The sequence below is a fragment of the Sphaerodactylus townsendi genome, linkage group LG16, assembly GCF_021028975.2.
Source record: "Sphaerodactylus townsendi isolate TG3544 linkage group LG16, MPM_Stown_v2.3, whole genome shotgun sequence".
NCBI lineage: Eukaryota > Metazoa > Chordata > Lepidosauria > Squamata > Sphaerodactylidae > Sphaerodactylus > Sphaerodactylus townsendi.
The window spans coordinates 27,653,225-27,669,929 of record NC_059440.1 but is presented as its reverse complement, the minus strand read 5'-3'; the positions used below and the strand labels follow the sequence as shown (position 1 = coordinate 27,669,929).

The 16,705-nt window shown below is 47.7% G+C and overlaps 1 protein-coding gene across 5 annotated transcripts in view; it reads right to left on the bottom strand.

The window, feature by feature from the left end:
• ACAP3 (ArfGAP with coiled-coil, ankyrin repeat and PH domains 3) overlaps positions 1-16,705 on the bottom strand; it is a 134,132-nt gene that overhangs the window by 60,943 nt on the left and 56,484 nt on the right. For all 5 annotated transcript variants that reach the window (XM_048518556.1, XM_048518558.1, XM_048518559.1 and 2 more), the window contains exons 3-5: positions 16,009-16,128; positions 11,998-12,051; positions 2,018-2,076 (exon numbers count right to left, since the gene is read on the bottom strand). In XM_048518556.1, the coding sequence (XP_048374513.1) occupies positions 2,018-2,076; positions 11,998-12,051; positions 16,009-16,128 (233 nt within the window). The remainder of the gene's footprint in view (positions 1-2,017; positions 2,077-11,997; positions 12,052-16,008; positions 16,129-16,705) is intronic.

Here is a 16,705-nt window from a genome sequence, read left to right as displayed (position 1 = left end):
AATCTACTAACATCTTTATGCGAAACCCAGTATAGTCATATCCATAATCTCAGCTATACATAAAGCAGTCTAATCGTCTAGTCAGAAGATTAAGAAAGCAACTGGAAAAGGGGGGGGAGGGTCAGATTATATCTGAAGAAATCATTTTTAAAGCCCATGATACTCTATTTGCAAATGGAAGGCACCACACCGCCTTGACGTTGCATGGCGTGACACCGGATGTGTTGACACGTCCAATGGTGTTGCCCCAAAGGAAGGTGCAATTTAGCAGATTTACAAATCTGTGAAAAGCTTGAAGGGGGAGCGGAGATCGAAAGAAGACAGGGTGCTACGGTGGTGGGGGTCAACGGTCCTTTGCGGTTCTCGTCCCACGCTCCCCCCCATTTTATCAAGTCGCCCACCGCTGCGGATGGGCTCCGAGTTCCTGGCCGTTCCCATGGCAACAGGGCTTTGCTTAGCTGAAGGCCGCTACTGCCTCACTGACCTATATTCAGCTGCTTCAGATGCCTGCCCTGTACCTGCCCCCGGTTTGTTAAGCGGATGAGGAATTCGAAGGATTGGTTTTGCATAGGATGGACAAACCGAGCAAGGACAGATTCTGCTATTTGAATAGAAAAATCAAATAACGGATCCCCCCCCCCCCCCACCTGGGACGTCAGCGAGGATTGAGTCGTCTTTCCTTTTTCCCTCATGAAAGGCTGCTCAGGGCGACATTGCGTCTCCAGTCGCTTTGGAGGAGGCAAAAAGATTTTGGGACGTCAAAGCTTTGAGGATGGTGTTGCATTGTTCCTGACTGTGTTCCCCTTCCATTTGACCAAAGTGGAAAGCCTGAAAGCCCTCCCCAAGCAAGGGAGCCACAAAGATTAGTGGAAACACTGTGGCAACAAAGGCCTCTTAGTACAGATCTCTTCTGCTGCAAAGCCTGTTTGACCTCAATGATTGGATAACATCCCTATCAGTTTCATATATCTGCTTCCCTTCCGATTCTCTCGCTCCTTCCTGCTGACCTCTTGAACGCTGTCTCAGCCAAACATTTAGAAGCCAATGAAACTCATCACAATGCTAACAAATGTCACTAAAAGAGTTTAAGTTCATTTTTTAAAAAAAATGCTTCAAGAGACGCACGTTAACATACAACCCAGTACTAATCTGGTTGGCCCAAGCTAGCCTGATCTTATCAAATCTCAGAAATTAAGACGAAGGCAGCTGTTTATAAGAAAGGATCCAGTCTAGCTCACCAGGGATGAGCAAACATCCCCTATGTCAGTGTTGGCGAACCTTTTTGAGACCAAGTGCCCAAACTGCAACCCAAAACCCACTTATTTATCGCAAAGCGCCAACATGGCAATTTAACCTGAATACTGAGGTTTTAGTTTAGAAAAAATGGTTGGCTCCGAGGCGTGCATTACTCGGGAGTAAGCTTGGTGGCAGTCATTGGCTTTGCTTTGAAGCAACCATGCAACTCTTCGAATGGGTGAATCACGACCCTAGGAGGGTTTACTCAGAAGCAAGCCCCATTGCTAGCAACCGAGCTCACTCCCAGGTAAAGGATCGCACTTTAGTTCTTTGCATGAAAATCAGTGGGGTTTAACAGCGCTTAACAGGGTTACCTACACTGCTTCCCCAAAACTAGGTCTTAGGTTTAATGCTAATAATTGAGCCAAGCGGCCCAGGCCAGCCTAGATGTGGGGGGGGGGGCAATTTCCTCCCCACATGATGAACTCTCTCTGTGCATGCCCACAGAGAGGGTTCTGAGTGCCACCTCTGGCACCGTGCCATAGGTTCGCCATCACTGCCCTATGTAATATCTTTTAATATTCATATAGTTTCATTAATTTTTTGGCTCTTTGTTTTCCACTGTTGCTTTGTTTCCCCAGTGTTTGCATGTCACACTGTTTTGATGCATAAGGCTGATCAATACATTTCAGCCTGTCCTGAGGAACTGTCAGTATTACAGACAGACAGAATGTGTTGCGTCTCATCTGACAGATTCAATTCCCCCAAACAAGGGACTTACTCTTTCACAAAATTGTGCAGCTGTTGCCGGACGGACCTCTGAGCTTGGTCAAAAAGGATCTGCGAGGGAGAGAGAAGAGAACAAGAAAAACACATCCATGAGATCACAAAATAGTCTTCACATTTAGCAGGTGGAATCAGAGCAGAGGTCCGTCTTCCTTGGGATACAGTCATCTGACAGAGACCAACCAAATGCTCAACTGGCCCCTAGAAGTTCTACCATCAACATTCACAGGAAAGTTAAGAGAAGAAGAAGAGACAAGAGTTTTGGATTTATACCCCACTTTTCTCTCCTGTAAGGAAAATCCTGATATACAACCGTTTTCAATCCCAGTTACCCTTGCTCTCTGTCTCCAGCTAATTCCCTCAACTAAAGAAGAGTTTGGATTTCTATCCCACCTTTCTCTCCTGTAAGGAGACTCAAGGTGGCTTACAAGCTCCTTTCCCTTCCTCTCCCCACAACAGATACCTTGTCAGCAGGGGCGTAATGCCCATTGGGCAAGGTGGGCAGCTGCCCAGGGCACCACCTTGTGGGGGGCATCAAAATGCAGGGTTCGTTTTTGGGTATCTTTAGTGGTTTTCCATTTTTGGCCTGCAGGGGCCGAAGTTTTTAGGCTAGCGGCACCAAAACTTCAGCCTATCATCAAGAGACTGTCCTTATGCTACCCCCCAAGTTTGGTGAGGTTTGGTTCAGGGAGTCCAAAGTTATGGACTCCCAAAGAGGGTGCCCCATCCCCCATTGTTTCCAATGGGAGCGAATAGGAGATGGGGGCTACAGCTTTGAGGGTGTAGAAACACATCTGGGTCACCAATAAGCCTCTGCCAGTCAGGTGGAAGAGTGGGAAATTAAACCTGGTTCTCCAGATTAGAATCCACCTGCTCTTAACCACTACACGACACTGGCTTTCTTACGGAAGACACTTCCAGAAGGTAGCCATGTTATTCCGTTGGAGCAAGATGCTTTGAGCTTCATTATCATTATCAGAAAATTGGAGATAGACTACTCCTGAACACAGAGGAGATGTTTCCAGGCTAGGGTTGAATGAACATCACTCATCTAGTGTCTGTCCTGATCTTAATGAAAATTTTCCCCCTTTCTGATGACATACAGTGAACTTTGGGTAACTGGATGCTCAATTGGATAAACATTCAATGTATTTCAAATTTCTTTTAAAACTTTAATATTTTACAGAAGAACAGCACAGAGGCTGTCGTCCACGAATGTTTTTTTTTTAATTTACAACCAAAAAAGCATACTTCAGGTATTTTACCAGTTAACTTAATCTGTGTTGTGCTTAAGAACAACATAATGTCTTATTGTGTGAAAAACTTTATCGTGGGGGCCGTGGGCCATACTCACAGAATCAAAACAAATGCAAGTTAAAATATTTACAGATTAAACATACAATTAAAAATTCTAAAATTAATAAGGAAAATCAGACATTATTAAAAGAATTACATGGGCGCATCAAGATTATTATCCTAAAGTTTTTTCCCCTAATGTTAACTGATAGAATAAAGGTAGCAGCAGTATATGTAATGGATGGAGAGACACCTATCAACAAAAACTTTGTTGATTTTGATCCTTATCCGAACCATAAAAGTTGAACAAAACCCTCACTGTATGTTTTTAATATGTTGGACATGTGCCATTATCTATACTGCCGTAATGGTAAGGCATATCCAAATGCTTTCTCTCCCACCACTCAACAAATGGCCAATGGAAAATGGACTGAGAGAATACACCGGGCAATTCCATTTCACGCCATGGACAACTTAGGTGAATTCCAGGCAAAATTCTTAGCAGGGAGGTATCCAGAGACGTCCGTGCTCTGGGCACAGTGGGAAAGCATGCCCCCCACCATGAGATTTGCAGAACCAGTGATCTGGGTGAAATTCCACTTTCATACTCCCTTCTGGGCTGGGTCCTCATTATGCTAGAAGCAGAACCGTAATCTGAATCAGGGATCCCCTGGGGCTTAGCCCCAGAAACCAGGGTTGTTCAGTGACTTTTTAAAAAAAATCACAAATCCTCTCATTTTTCCCACCAGAGGTCCCCATTCCTCCTCCCATATTCTAGCCTCTGTTGGAACCTCCCAACCTTTATTAAAAAAAACCCCAGTCCATTGGGCGATCTATCGTAGCCCCAGTGCTCTCCAAGATCTCTGGCTTGGGAAGACCTTTCCCAGCTCTATCGTTCAAGATTCTGTAAAAGGAAATTCCAGGGTTTTGAAACGGAGATTTGCGCATGCAAAATCCCTTCCCGGTCGCTTCTAAGAGTGACGAATAAATCTTGTTGGAAACGTAAACATCACGAGGGGATATTTGTCATTTGTGGTGGACTTGTAGAGAAGCTAAAGAGTTTTTGGAGGTCAACGCACACATTCATTTGAAGGATGTTAAAGACTAATGTACAAATGAAACCCAAGGCTTATCTGTTGCGGCTTATGGACAGATTTCTGGAAAGAAAACATGGAGCTTTGTTTTTTATATATGACAGCAGCAGCAAGAATATTATATGCACTGAAATGGAAAACTCCAGCTATGTCTTGTGTTATAAAGTCCGGAAACTGCTTGTTAATGCCATTAGCCAAAGGGGGTATCTCATGAGAATCAGCGTGATATAGTGGTTAAGAGCGGCAGACTCTAACCTGGAGAACTGAGTTCGATTCCATGCTTCTCCAAATGATGGGTGGATTCTTATCGGGTGAACTGGATTTGTTTCCTTGCTCTTCCATGTGAAGCCTGCTGGGTGACCTTGGGCCAGGCACAGTTCTCTCAGAACTCTCTCCGCCCCACCTGCCTCACAAGGGGTCTGTTGCGGGGAGAGCAGTTTATAAGCCACCTTCAGTCTCCTTACAGGACCGAAAGGCAGAGTATAAATCCAAACTCTTCCTCTTTATAGCAACAACACGGGCCTATCTGCCCACCAGTAGTTAACCAACTATGTGTTAGCCCAGGGGTCTGCAACCTGTGGCTTTCCAGATGTTCATGGACTACAATTCCCATCAGCCCTGCCACTTGGGAGCTGATGGGAATTGTAGTCCATGAACATCTGGAGAGCCACAGGTTGCAGACCTGCCAAAAGTGTATGTTGCAGATTGTAATAAAATACCTCTCCCCCAGTTTCTATAACGCAATATGCAAACGTCAGTACGAGACCTTGAGTCTTCTGTTCTGGGTCCCGTGTTAAATAAAATCTAGGTCCTGTGTTAAATAAATTCTGTTTTCATTTAAGGCGTCTCTGGTTTCAGTGCGGTTGTTTCCAGGTTCAACCCTTTAGGGCAGTGGTGGCGAACCTTTGGCACTCCAGATGTTATTGGCCATGCTGGCAGGAGCTGATGGGAATTGTAGTCCATAACATCTGGAGTGCCAAAGGTTCGCCACCACGGCTTTAGGGTGACCTGGTGTGCCCAAAAGTAATACTAGGACACCTGCCAATTTGCCTACAGGGGAAGACCTCAGTACGGCAGCCATGACTGCAATCTATTTACTTCTTCAGCGATCCCCCCGCCAAAGAATAAGCGAAAGGGCAAGCCAGATTCTGGCTGAATCCAAACAGCGATTAATGGACTTTAAATGCGAACAGATGCAAAGGGAGGGAGAGGATGGAGAAAGGCAGAATGCAGACCACCCGCATTTATGTAAACCCATTTGCTGGTTTTGGCACCCGGAGTTTTTCTCTTGCCCTTCTGAGGAGAAAAACAATTTGCTCACAAAGTCACTGGCCCACAGCCTTTCCCACAGCGGCGACATCGACATGTGCTGCGCACCGGCCAGCAAAAGTATAAAGGACTGTCTCCCTCTTTCATCCCAGCAGAAATTGCTTCTGCCTTTGCGTCGGCGTGAGCTGTAGGGCGCATAAAGCAGGTCTTCCTGTATTGACCACTCTGGAATCTGAAGCCATGTTGCTTCTCTGGGGAAGGAGATTGTAAACTCCTGGTGTAGTGGTTAAGAGCAGGTGGATTCTAATCTGGAGAACCGGGTTTGATTCCCCACTCCTCCACCTGACTGGCAGAGGCTTATCTGGTGAGCCAGATGTGTTTCCGCACTCCTACATTTCTGCTGGGGCTAGGCACAGTTCTCTCAGAACTCTCTCAGCCCCACCTACCTCACAAGGTGTCTGTTGTGGGGAGAGGAAGGGAAAGGAGCTTGTCAGCCACCTTGAGTCAACTTACAGGAGAGAAAGGTGGGGTATAAATGCAAACTACTACTACTCCTCTTCCTCTTCCTCCTCCTCTTCCTCCTCCTCCTCCTCCTTTAGGAGCAGCAGTGGCGTAGGAGGTTAAGAGCTCATGTATCTAATCTGGAGGTACCAGGTTTGATTCCCAGCTCTGCCGCCTGAGCTGTGGAGGTTTATCTGGGGAATTCAAATTGGCCTGTACACTCCCACACACGCCAGCTGGGTGACCTTGGGCTAGTCACAGCTCTTCTGAGCTCTCTCAGCCTCACCTACCTCACAGGGTGGTTGTTGTGAGGGGGGAAGGGCAAGGAGATTGTAAACCCCTTTGAGTCTCCTACAGGAGAGAAAGGTGGGATATAAATCCAAACTCCTCTTCCTCTTCCTCTTCCTCTTCCTCTTCCTCTTCCTCTTCCTCTTCCTCTTCCTCTTCCTCTTCCTCTTCCTCTTCTTCTTCTTCTTCTTCTTTTTCTTCATTCCAAAGAGGCTAAGGCTCAGAGGCAGAGCATCTTTTGAGATTCAGATTCCAGCTTCTCTCCTTTAAAACGTCTCAGATGGCCTTGGGAAACACCTTTCTCTGCCGCAGCTGGAGGGTCTGCCTCAACAGAAAGCCGTTTTGCATGCCTGGCGTTGGGTGGGACGTAAAGAGGCTGGGAAATTTTTTAGGTGAAACAGAGCCAAAACTATATTGTTTTGGACTTCTAACTGTTGGCAAACCTGTTTCCTGCAGCGAGAGGGATGATCCGTGCAGGGAATGCAGCTTTCAAGCCAGTCCAGCGTTGGCCAAATAAATTCTAGGAACGATGCCGTGTGAGATCAGCTCCCTCCTCATCCTCGCCTATATTTAACTGACTCGCTGCCAAGATCATATGGAGAGAATTTGCAGATGGCTCCTACGTTTAATTTTTCAAAACAAATTCGACTGATTAAATAAGAAAAAAGGGTGAGGTTGAGTATTGTTTTTTTTTTTTCAATTGAATCCGATTTCAAACTTTGCAGTCCTTTTCTTGGCTTCCCAAACTGCATTTGGAATTGATTGCCTGTGTTTTCCAGAGAGCCTGTCTCTTGCCCCACCCAATTCTCAGCCCCAAAGAAGTCATCAGGAATCCAGGATGTGACTCAACATGGGTCATTTTAGAAAATTGGGGAGGGGGTGGGGACTCCTGAGGGGTTTAAAGGAGAAAGAATTTAGCTGTAAGCTTCCTGGCTCCAGGGCTGGCCCACAAATAGTGACACCCCGGGCTGTTAAGTGGCATGCCAAATGTCTGTGCGGTGCCTGCCTCAGCTATGGAAATGTCTTGCAGAGAGAGTTGCAGCCTGCCCTTTTGCAGGGCAGGGGAAGAAAGGCAGAAAGAAGACAGAAGGCGAAGACTAAGATATAGAAGGCAGAAGAAGGAGGGAGGAAGGAAGGAGTTTGCATTATACCACACCTTTTCTCTCCTGTAGAAGTTGACTCAAAGGTGGCTGACAAGCTCACTTTCCCTTCCTCTCCCCACAACAGACACCTTGTGAGGCAGGTGGGGCTGAGAGAGTTCTGAGAGAACTGTGCCTAGCCCCAACAAAAATGTAGGAGTGCAAAAACACATCTGGCTCACCAGATAAGCCTCTGCCAGTCAGGTGGAGGAGTGGGGAATCAAACCCGGTTCTCCAGATTAGAATCCACCTGCTCTTAACCACTACACCACGCTGGCTCTCAAAATGTGAGATATTGTACATAACAGGACATGCATCTAAAATCTGCAGTGGCACAGTCCAGAATGTTATACTGCATCAAAGCCACTGTACATAACAAGGGTTTCCCCCTCCACAACCACATTGAGAGGGCAGGTCTCCTTCGACCAAACTTTTAAAGTTATTCTTATTTTCAACGTGTTCCATTCATCCATATTCCGCTGGATGAATGCCGGGAGCAAGCGCCGGTCACGGCCACCCGGCTCCATCCATCTTTGTGCAGGCACAAGCCAAGATGTTCACCCACACAAAAGAAACAGGGACGGCAGAAGAGATGCTAAAAATAACTCTCGCTCTCCCCGCCCCTCCCCACGTTTGCTGCCGCCCAGCGAAGACATGCTTGAGTCGATCGGCAGACGGTCCCCGGAGATGGATAACCCGGATGTTAAAGTGCTTGCAGCGCGCAAAGGGCTCTTCCACGAGTGCTGGTGAAACTGCGTGCCCTTAGAACAAAGCGTGTCGAACCAGAGATGGTGATGGCAATAGCCATGCCGTAGAGACTGAGAACCAAGAAGCGTTCCGACGACAGTGCCAGAGCGGCTGCCGGCGAGTTCCAGCAGTGCTGGCCACGGCCGCATTTTCGCGGGGCAAGACGTCCCAGGTTCAAGCCGCAGTTAACGGGATCGAGGGTGACAAATGTCCCCGCATGCAGCCTAAGAGAGCTGCTTGCATCTCCCCATTCAGAGATGCAACGGACAGCCTCCTCGGGGGTTCCATGATACTGCTGAATCTGTGCACGATGGGTTGATCCAATGCTATGCAGGGATGGGGCAGGATCGCTAACCAATGTTCTGCTTCAACCAAAGGCACCTCCCCAGAAGCGTACCAGGGGTAAATGGTGCCCGGAGACAAATTGTCTCCAGGACGCCCCCAGGCTCTGCCACCCCCCCTCTGCCCCCCACCACACTAGCTCCGTCCCTGATGCCCCAGGCTTTGAAACCGCCACTGTCCCTAGACCTCGCATACATGTCACCCATGGACATATGGGCAGAGTCATCAAGGTGCCCTCCCAACAGACTCCCCTGCTGGATGAGGTGGTAGAGGCATGCAAAAGCGGTGATGAGGAACAGCAGGAACTTCCTGAGTCGCATGGGGGGCCGATTTTCTGCATGCCCCGATGACTGGCTAGAAGGAAATGGCGCCCGGGGCGGAGAAATGCGCCCACTGCACCTCCCTGTGTTCAGGGCTTTATTTTACGGACAGCTTCCACCCGCTGGGCATGTGTTTTGCCCCAAGAGAGTCCCTGGGTCCAACCTCAAGTTAAAACTCAAAGAAAGGCGCCTGCTACCCGTTAGACCAGGCAGTGGTAGAACAAGCTACACCAACGATCTGGCTGAGGATAAGATAGCTTCACACGCATGAGTATCTCAAACGAAAATCCAGGTGGGGGCACGGCTCAGTGGCATTTGGAAGGCCCTCTATTCGATTCCTGACATCTCCAGTAAAAACGGTGGGGAAGGAAATGTTCTAGCCCATCCTCACGGTCATTGGTTTTATGACCCCCTCAACATTTAACAGCCCGCCAGGGGTCTCCTCTGCTTGACTGAAAACGTCAAACAAGGGTAAGAAACATGCTGCATCGTTCCAGGTCTGCCAGCACTTAAAACAAAAATCTTGCCCCCCCCCCCCAAGAGAGCTGGACTGTTCCGAGCTGTCCACTCCCTCTGACTGGAGGAGTCTGGCCACAGACAGGATTCCCGGTCTAAGAGATAACTTGCTTGGCAGCTGCTCGGCAGCTTCCACAGAACAGCCGTGAGAAGGCAGGAGTCCCCGGAGGGGGGTCCAAAGTCACAGCCAATATTTGCAAAGCAAACATTGCTTTATCATCCCTTCTCACTAATATTTGTAAAAATTACGACTCAACTCCACAGTAGTAACCGTAGAACTACACGAGGCAATTGCTATGGGCGTAGTAAAGGACAGAACGTGCTCTCGAGTCGCAGCTGACTTATGGAGACCCGGGAGGGTCCTTCAGACAAAAGATGAGCGGAGGTGGTTTGCCACTGCCTGCATCTTCGTAGCAACCCCGGACTTCCTTGGGGATCTCCCATTCAGGAAGTAACAACGGCTGATCTTGTGCTGATGAGACAGGGTTAACTTGGGCCATCCAGTTCAACACATAGTAACACATATTCCCAGTAATAGTCTGTTACCAAATACTACCAGCATTTCTACTATTGACTGATGCCAAGTATTACCCTGTTTCCCCGAATATAAGACATCCCCTGAAAATAAGACGTAGTACAGGTTTTGCTGAAGTGCGAAATATAAGGCATCCCCTGAAGTAAGACGTAGCAAAGTTTTTGTTTGGAAGCATGCCCGATGAACAGAACACAGAAAAATAAGACATCCCCTGAAAAAAAGACATAGCACATCTTTGGGAGCAAAAATTAATATAAGACACTGTCTTATTTTCGGGGAACCAGGGTAATACTTAGCATTTGAGCACACTAAGAACTTTACGCACAGGACTTTTGTCAAAATCCTTACAACAACCTGTGAGGCGGGTCAGGGCTATTGGTCCCAAATTACAGAGGCAAAAGAAGGGCTGAGAGAGTCTGTCTTTCCTAAGAATGGCAGCATTGCTTTGCAGATAGAGTGCGTCAGACTCTATTCCCCCCGCCGGCCCTCTTCGACCATGGAAACTCTTTGGCCCAAGACATTCCATCAGCCTAACCTACCTCACAGGGTGGTGGTTGTTGTGATAAAATGGAGGTGAGGAAAACAATAATTCCTAAAAGCTGGAGTTGGAGTCAAGTAGAGAGAAAAGCCAAGGACTTATGGAGATGCAAAAAAATGCAAAAAAAAATGACTCCTGAGGCCACCTAGAGAGTTCTCAGCAGAAGCAAATGGGTGGGGATTGTAAGAATATAAAAGGAAGCATATAAGCAGAATGGAAATAAAACAAGAAACATTCCCTCCAAGAAGATTGAAGTGCTGGCCCGACCGCAGCTGACGGGCGAGGCCACTGCTGTGCAAAAAGCATGGGCCTCACATGCAAATAGGCTGCAGGTCCAGCTAAAAAGAGATTTCCAAGAGCCAGCACTGAAGAAAACTTAGGGGTTTTCCGCACGGCACAATTATACCGGGGTAGAACCGGGATCTTACATACCAGGGCTATTTTTTTCCAGTTTTAGCCTCCGCAGGGCTCCCCGCTTCTTCCCAGGAGCCGAGGTAGGTCCGGGAGGTAATACTCCAGTTTGTTCCATGCGGCCCGGGTCTTTTGTAATTACCCCACGAGCTTTAGGTGATTTGAATATGTGTCGACAAAAGGCAGAGGGAACGGCTCCCCCCCAGTTTTCCCCTTCCGACCTGATCCACACATTGCTGGCTCTCCTCGCTTCTCTGCATCAGAGCCAGCCGCACCACGAGGAAGCCTCTCAGGGCCCCCTTTCCTCCCTGCCAGCCTGTTAGCCGTGACAGGGGGTGGCGAAGGGGGAGTGTGCCTCCTGCTGCTTTTAGGAGGAAGTGGAGTGGTGAGGCGGGAAAAATATACTGGGTCTGCTCTGGTGGTGTTTGCACAGTAGCGAGGTCACCCCAGGATCTCTGAATTGCCAATTTGGCGATTTTTTAATATCTCAGGGTGAGGGAAATACCACGGGGCAGCACCGGGGCAGGCCCGCGTTAGCACCGGGAGCCGTGCGGAATTCACAGCTGCACTGGGGGTATTTTTCTCGCTCACCCCGGGATATTTTGACCATGCAGAAACAGTCTTCCTCTGATAAAGAGACCTGCTATGTTGGCACAAACAGGACCTACATATAGCCACTTCAGGCTGGGGGAAATGGTCCTGCAGGAAAAAGCTTATTCCCCATTTCATCATGAACTGTGGTCCTGAATCAAATCAGGGTCACGTGTGATTTGGAAATGAGTCACCTAACATCTGATGTTTGACTAGACTAATAATTTCCCTGGGGAGGGGCAGGGATTTCCTGGCACCAGGCCCCATTGTCTGCAGTCACTCTGAGCAGTGGCAAGGTGGAAGGGGGGTGGAATACTGTTGCATTTGACACTATGCCACTGCCCCACTCCGGTGTAGCCAAAAGCAGTCAAAAGTGCGGAGGGCTTACCATGTGGTAGTTGACCATCTCTTGCAGGCTGTCTCCAAATTTCTCCAGGCATTCCTGTGGAAGGAAGAGAGGAAAGACACAGTCAGCAAGACGAGCGAGAGAGCGAGCGCTGGAGAGGAAAAATCCAGATCTATGCTGTCAAGCTCTGATCTGAGGGGATTACAGTTTTCTGGGCAAGGTCATCACCAGGAAGAAGAGGAAGAGGAGGAGGAGGTGGAGGATTTATACCCCTCCTTTCTCTCCTGTAAGTAGTCTCAAAGCAGCTTACAAACTTCTTTTCTCTTCCTCTCCCCACAACAGCCACCCTGTGAGGTAGGTAGGGCTGAGAGAGTTCTGAACGAACTGTGATTGGCCCAACATATAAAGCAGTGGTGCGACCGCACTTGGAGTACTGTGTCCAGTTCTGGTCGCCGCATCTCAAAAAGGATATTGAGGAGATAGAAAAAGTGCAGAGAAGGGCAACAAGGATGATTGAGGGACTGGAGCACCTTCCCTATGAGGAGAGGCTGCAGCGTTTGGGACTCTTTAGTTTGGAGACGGATTTGGGCTGGCTGAGAGAGAGGGATATGATGAGATTGGGAAGTCTATAAAATTATGCCCGTATGGGGTGAAAATGTTGACAGAGAGAAATTTTTCTCTGCTTTCTCACAATACTAGAACCAGGGGGCATTCATTGAGAAATGCTGGGGGGAAGAATTAGGACTAATAAAGGAAACACTTCTTCACTTAGCGATGCTTGATTGGTGTTTGGAATATGCTGCCACAGGAGGTGAGTGAAGAGTGGCCCTGACAAACCTTTATAGCTTTAAAAGGGGCTTGGACAGATTTATGGAGGAGAAGTCGATTTATGGCTACCAATCTTGATCCTCTTTGATCTTAGATTGCAAATGCCTTAACAGACCAGGTGATCGGGAGCAACAGCCGCAGAAGGCCATTGCTTTCACATCCTACATGTGAGCTCCCAAAGGCACCTGGTGGGCCACTGCGAGTAGCAGAGAGCTGGACTTTGGTCTGATCCAGCTGGCTTGTTCTTATGTTCTTATGTTCTTAACATCACTCAGCAGGCTTCATGTGGAGGAGTGGAGAAACAAAATCTGGTTTACCCGATTAGAGTCTGCCGCTCATGGGGAGAAAGGGGGAATCAAACCCAATTCTCCAGATTAGAGTCCACTTGCTCTTAAACCAGAATATCACGCTGGCTCAACAATGTCAAACCGACTTCCTGATAAAACTTCGTAGTACCGATCTTGTCTGTTGAGAAAAGATGCTGTGGAAGCTGAGAAGTAGACCATCCGTGTCGTAAAAGGGCAGCCCTGTGCATGGATAGCAGACACCTGAATTCATATTTCCAGGTGGCCTGGTACCTCACTGATCCAGGTCTTTATTTTCAGGCAAACCTACCTCACAGGGCTGTTGTGAGAACACCTCCAGACAGATAACTCTGGGCGAGTCCACAGAAGGCAGGTCATAATGCTGTAACCGAAAGGGGCTAATTGCAAGGAAGGGCAGGAACATTTCTAAACTAGCCAGCGCAGCTGAGAGAACGAACCGATCCAGGAAGATGTTTGCTAGAACCTCAGCCACAAATTCAGCAGGGTGGCCTTCGGATGACCACGCCCTTGCTGTCATCCTCAGTTTTCCCAATCTGCAAAATGGCCTACCTTACAAATATAAAAGTGACTGTAATAATGTAAATGTGCAGAATGTAAAAGTGACTGTGACTGAGATAATGCAGGGGCGTACCACCCAGGGGGACACGTGGGGTCAAACGACCCTGGGCTGTGGCCATTTAGTCATGTGGGGGGCAGAAAATCACACCCCCGACACACCTCCCCCCCCCCGGGTCCATACTCTGACTCCATACACTGGTCATGGTGGGGGAGGGTGGCCGCCCACATGGCGAGTGGGCCCCCCCAGAAAACTCAGATTTTGCACCAGGCTACATTTTCCCTAGATACACCTCTAGGATAATGCGTATAAGACACTCTGTTATTATAAAAAAGATACTAGGCTCCTACAGACCGAAGGGAGTATGGCGCATTCCGAAAAGAACGTGATGCTTCTGCACATCGGTGAACAGGTGCCTCTGCCTCCTGTCGCTCCCTGCCCCACTGCTTCTCCTTCCACCCCTCTCCTTTCCCTCTCAGAGAGTTTATTCTCCCTTCCCAAATAAACGGATGCTAGCTGACCTACTTCAGACACATCATCTCTGCTTTCTGGCTTTTCAGAAACAACATGATTCCTCGAGGCATCAAGCTCCTCGGATATTTTTAGCTGGCGAGGGATCCGCGCTCTGTGCTTAGCGAGAGTTTCCAGATCCACGCTGTTTTTTAAACAGCGGCAATCGTAAGAAAATGAGGGATTTGTGGGTGGGGGGAAACATTTAGGCTGTTTTCATGCAGCAGGCAGGATCATTAGCATACATTTGAATGTACAATTCAGCGCCTTTATGTATACATATCTCGATAGCAGGATCGTTGGGGTACATATTCGTATACAGTAGGAGTAAGCCTAATATTACTATTATTTTTTAAAAGGATAGCCCTGTTGGGTTAGTGGGGAGGTTTTCACGCATTCCCCGCTCCCTCTGTTTTTACTTAACCACCTTGAAATCTTTGATCAGTATTAGGACTACTTATTCTGATACCCAGGGAAGATTCCTAGCTCCACTTCCCCTCTATTCTTATACCCAAGGAAGATTCCTAGTTCCACTTCCCCTCCATTGCTAAACCCCCAGAACTGTCTGAAAGACAAAAACAGCTGTACAATTCTAAGAGTGTCAGATTCAGATTTGGGAGAACCGGGTTCGAATCCCCACTCTGCCAAGGAAACTCACTGGGACACCATGGGCCAGTCACACAATCTTAGTCCAACCTATATCCTGTTTCACATAAAGATGTTAGCAGATTGCATATTTTTCTCCTGCAGATCAAAGCATGCCAGACCTTCTTTGTTGCAGAATGCTCTACCTGGGTCCTAGCGCCTACCTAGCCCTTCTTCCCCAATCCCTTTGACAATTTGAAAGTAAAAAATACATTTGGGCATAAATGCTCTTGTATCAAAGTACCATGTTCAATAATGCACAAAATAATGGTTTTGACGATACAAGATTGTACAATCAACAGAATCTATATCTTATTAAAATTTAGTACTTTAGGATAACTTAAACCAACATATTAATACAAAAATTGGTGTTTGGAATATGCTGGTGTTTGGAATATGCTGCCACAGGAGGTGGTGATGGCCACTAACCTGGATAGTTTTAAAAGGGGCTTGGACAGGTTTATGGAGGAGAAGTCGATCTATGGCTACCAATCTTGATCCTCTTTGATCAGAGATTGCAAATGCCTTAACAGTCCAGGTGATCAGGAGCAACAGCCGCAGAAGGCCATTGCTTTCCCCCCCTGCATGTGAGCTCCCAAAGGCACCTGGTGGGCCACTGCGAGTAGCAGAGAGCTGGACTAGATGGACTCTGGTCTGATCCAGCTGGCTTGTTCGTATGTTCTTATGTTCTTAAAAATAGTATAAGTTATTTTTCTGAGTTATTTTAACCAATGATGTATTGAGATAAGAGTATCACTTCTTACGGTATTCAGTGTATCGTTTTACTGCCTTTTTTGGTTTATGTTCTTCCTTTTCATTCAAACTGTATGTTTGCTTTGTTCTTTTTATACCAATAACAACAACAACAACAATAACAATAATGGTTTTGACAAAGGCAGTGCGTAGAAATGAATGATAATTCTCGTATTCGTTCAGGACTATTCTAATGTGGAAGCAGGCAATTTTCTCGATTGCTGCACCTCAAGTGACCGAATTAACATCTTTATGGGGAAAAAGAAAACCACTCACAGGGTCGCTGTGAGAGGAAAATGGAGCAGAAGAGAACAACATAAGCTGCCCTGAGTCCCACTTGGGGAGAAAGGTGGGGTATAAACAAAGTAGCTAAAATAGACTCTGCACATGTTCAAGGGTACTTGTTCCAATGCCATCGGCTCCGCCCAGGCTTACCGAGATCATTTCGTCTTTCTTGCATTGCTGGGAGAGGTCCCGGACTCCGCCGACAAAATGCTTGTTGGTGATTATGTAGGCCTTGCCGGCATCTATCATATTGCTGCATAGCTTCACCAGCTGGGAAAGAAGAGAGAAGAGAAATCAGGTAGAAACAGGTACAGAGATCACACCTGCTTGCACAACCCAAATCAAAGATATTTAAACTTGTCTGCTTGGTATAGAATTAAAAAGGTGGATATGTTGGCGTAAATAAAGTCTAGTGGATTTTACCCTTACGGGACTAAGTTTGGGGGAGGGAGACCCACTAGTGTTGGGTCCATCTCAGAGGCGTACCACCCAGGGGGACATATGGGATCAAATGTCCCTGGGCTGTGGCCATTTATTCACATGGGGGGCGGAAAATCGCCTCACACACCCCTCCTCCTTCCCCCTGGGTCCAGACCTGGTGCAAAAAAAGTTGTTTGGTCGTGGTGGGGGAGGGCAGCTGCCCATGTGGGGGGAGGGGGGTAGAAAACTCAGAATTTTCACCAGGCTACATTTTCCCTAGATTCGCCTCTGGTCAGTCCCTCTCTTTCTCCCCCGCCCCCCAGTCTTGCCTATTTCACAGGGATGGGTTGGGAAATACCTGCAGATTTTGGGGGTACAACCCGGGGGGGGGCGCGGCTTGGGGACAGAGAGATCTTAGCCGGATATG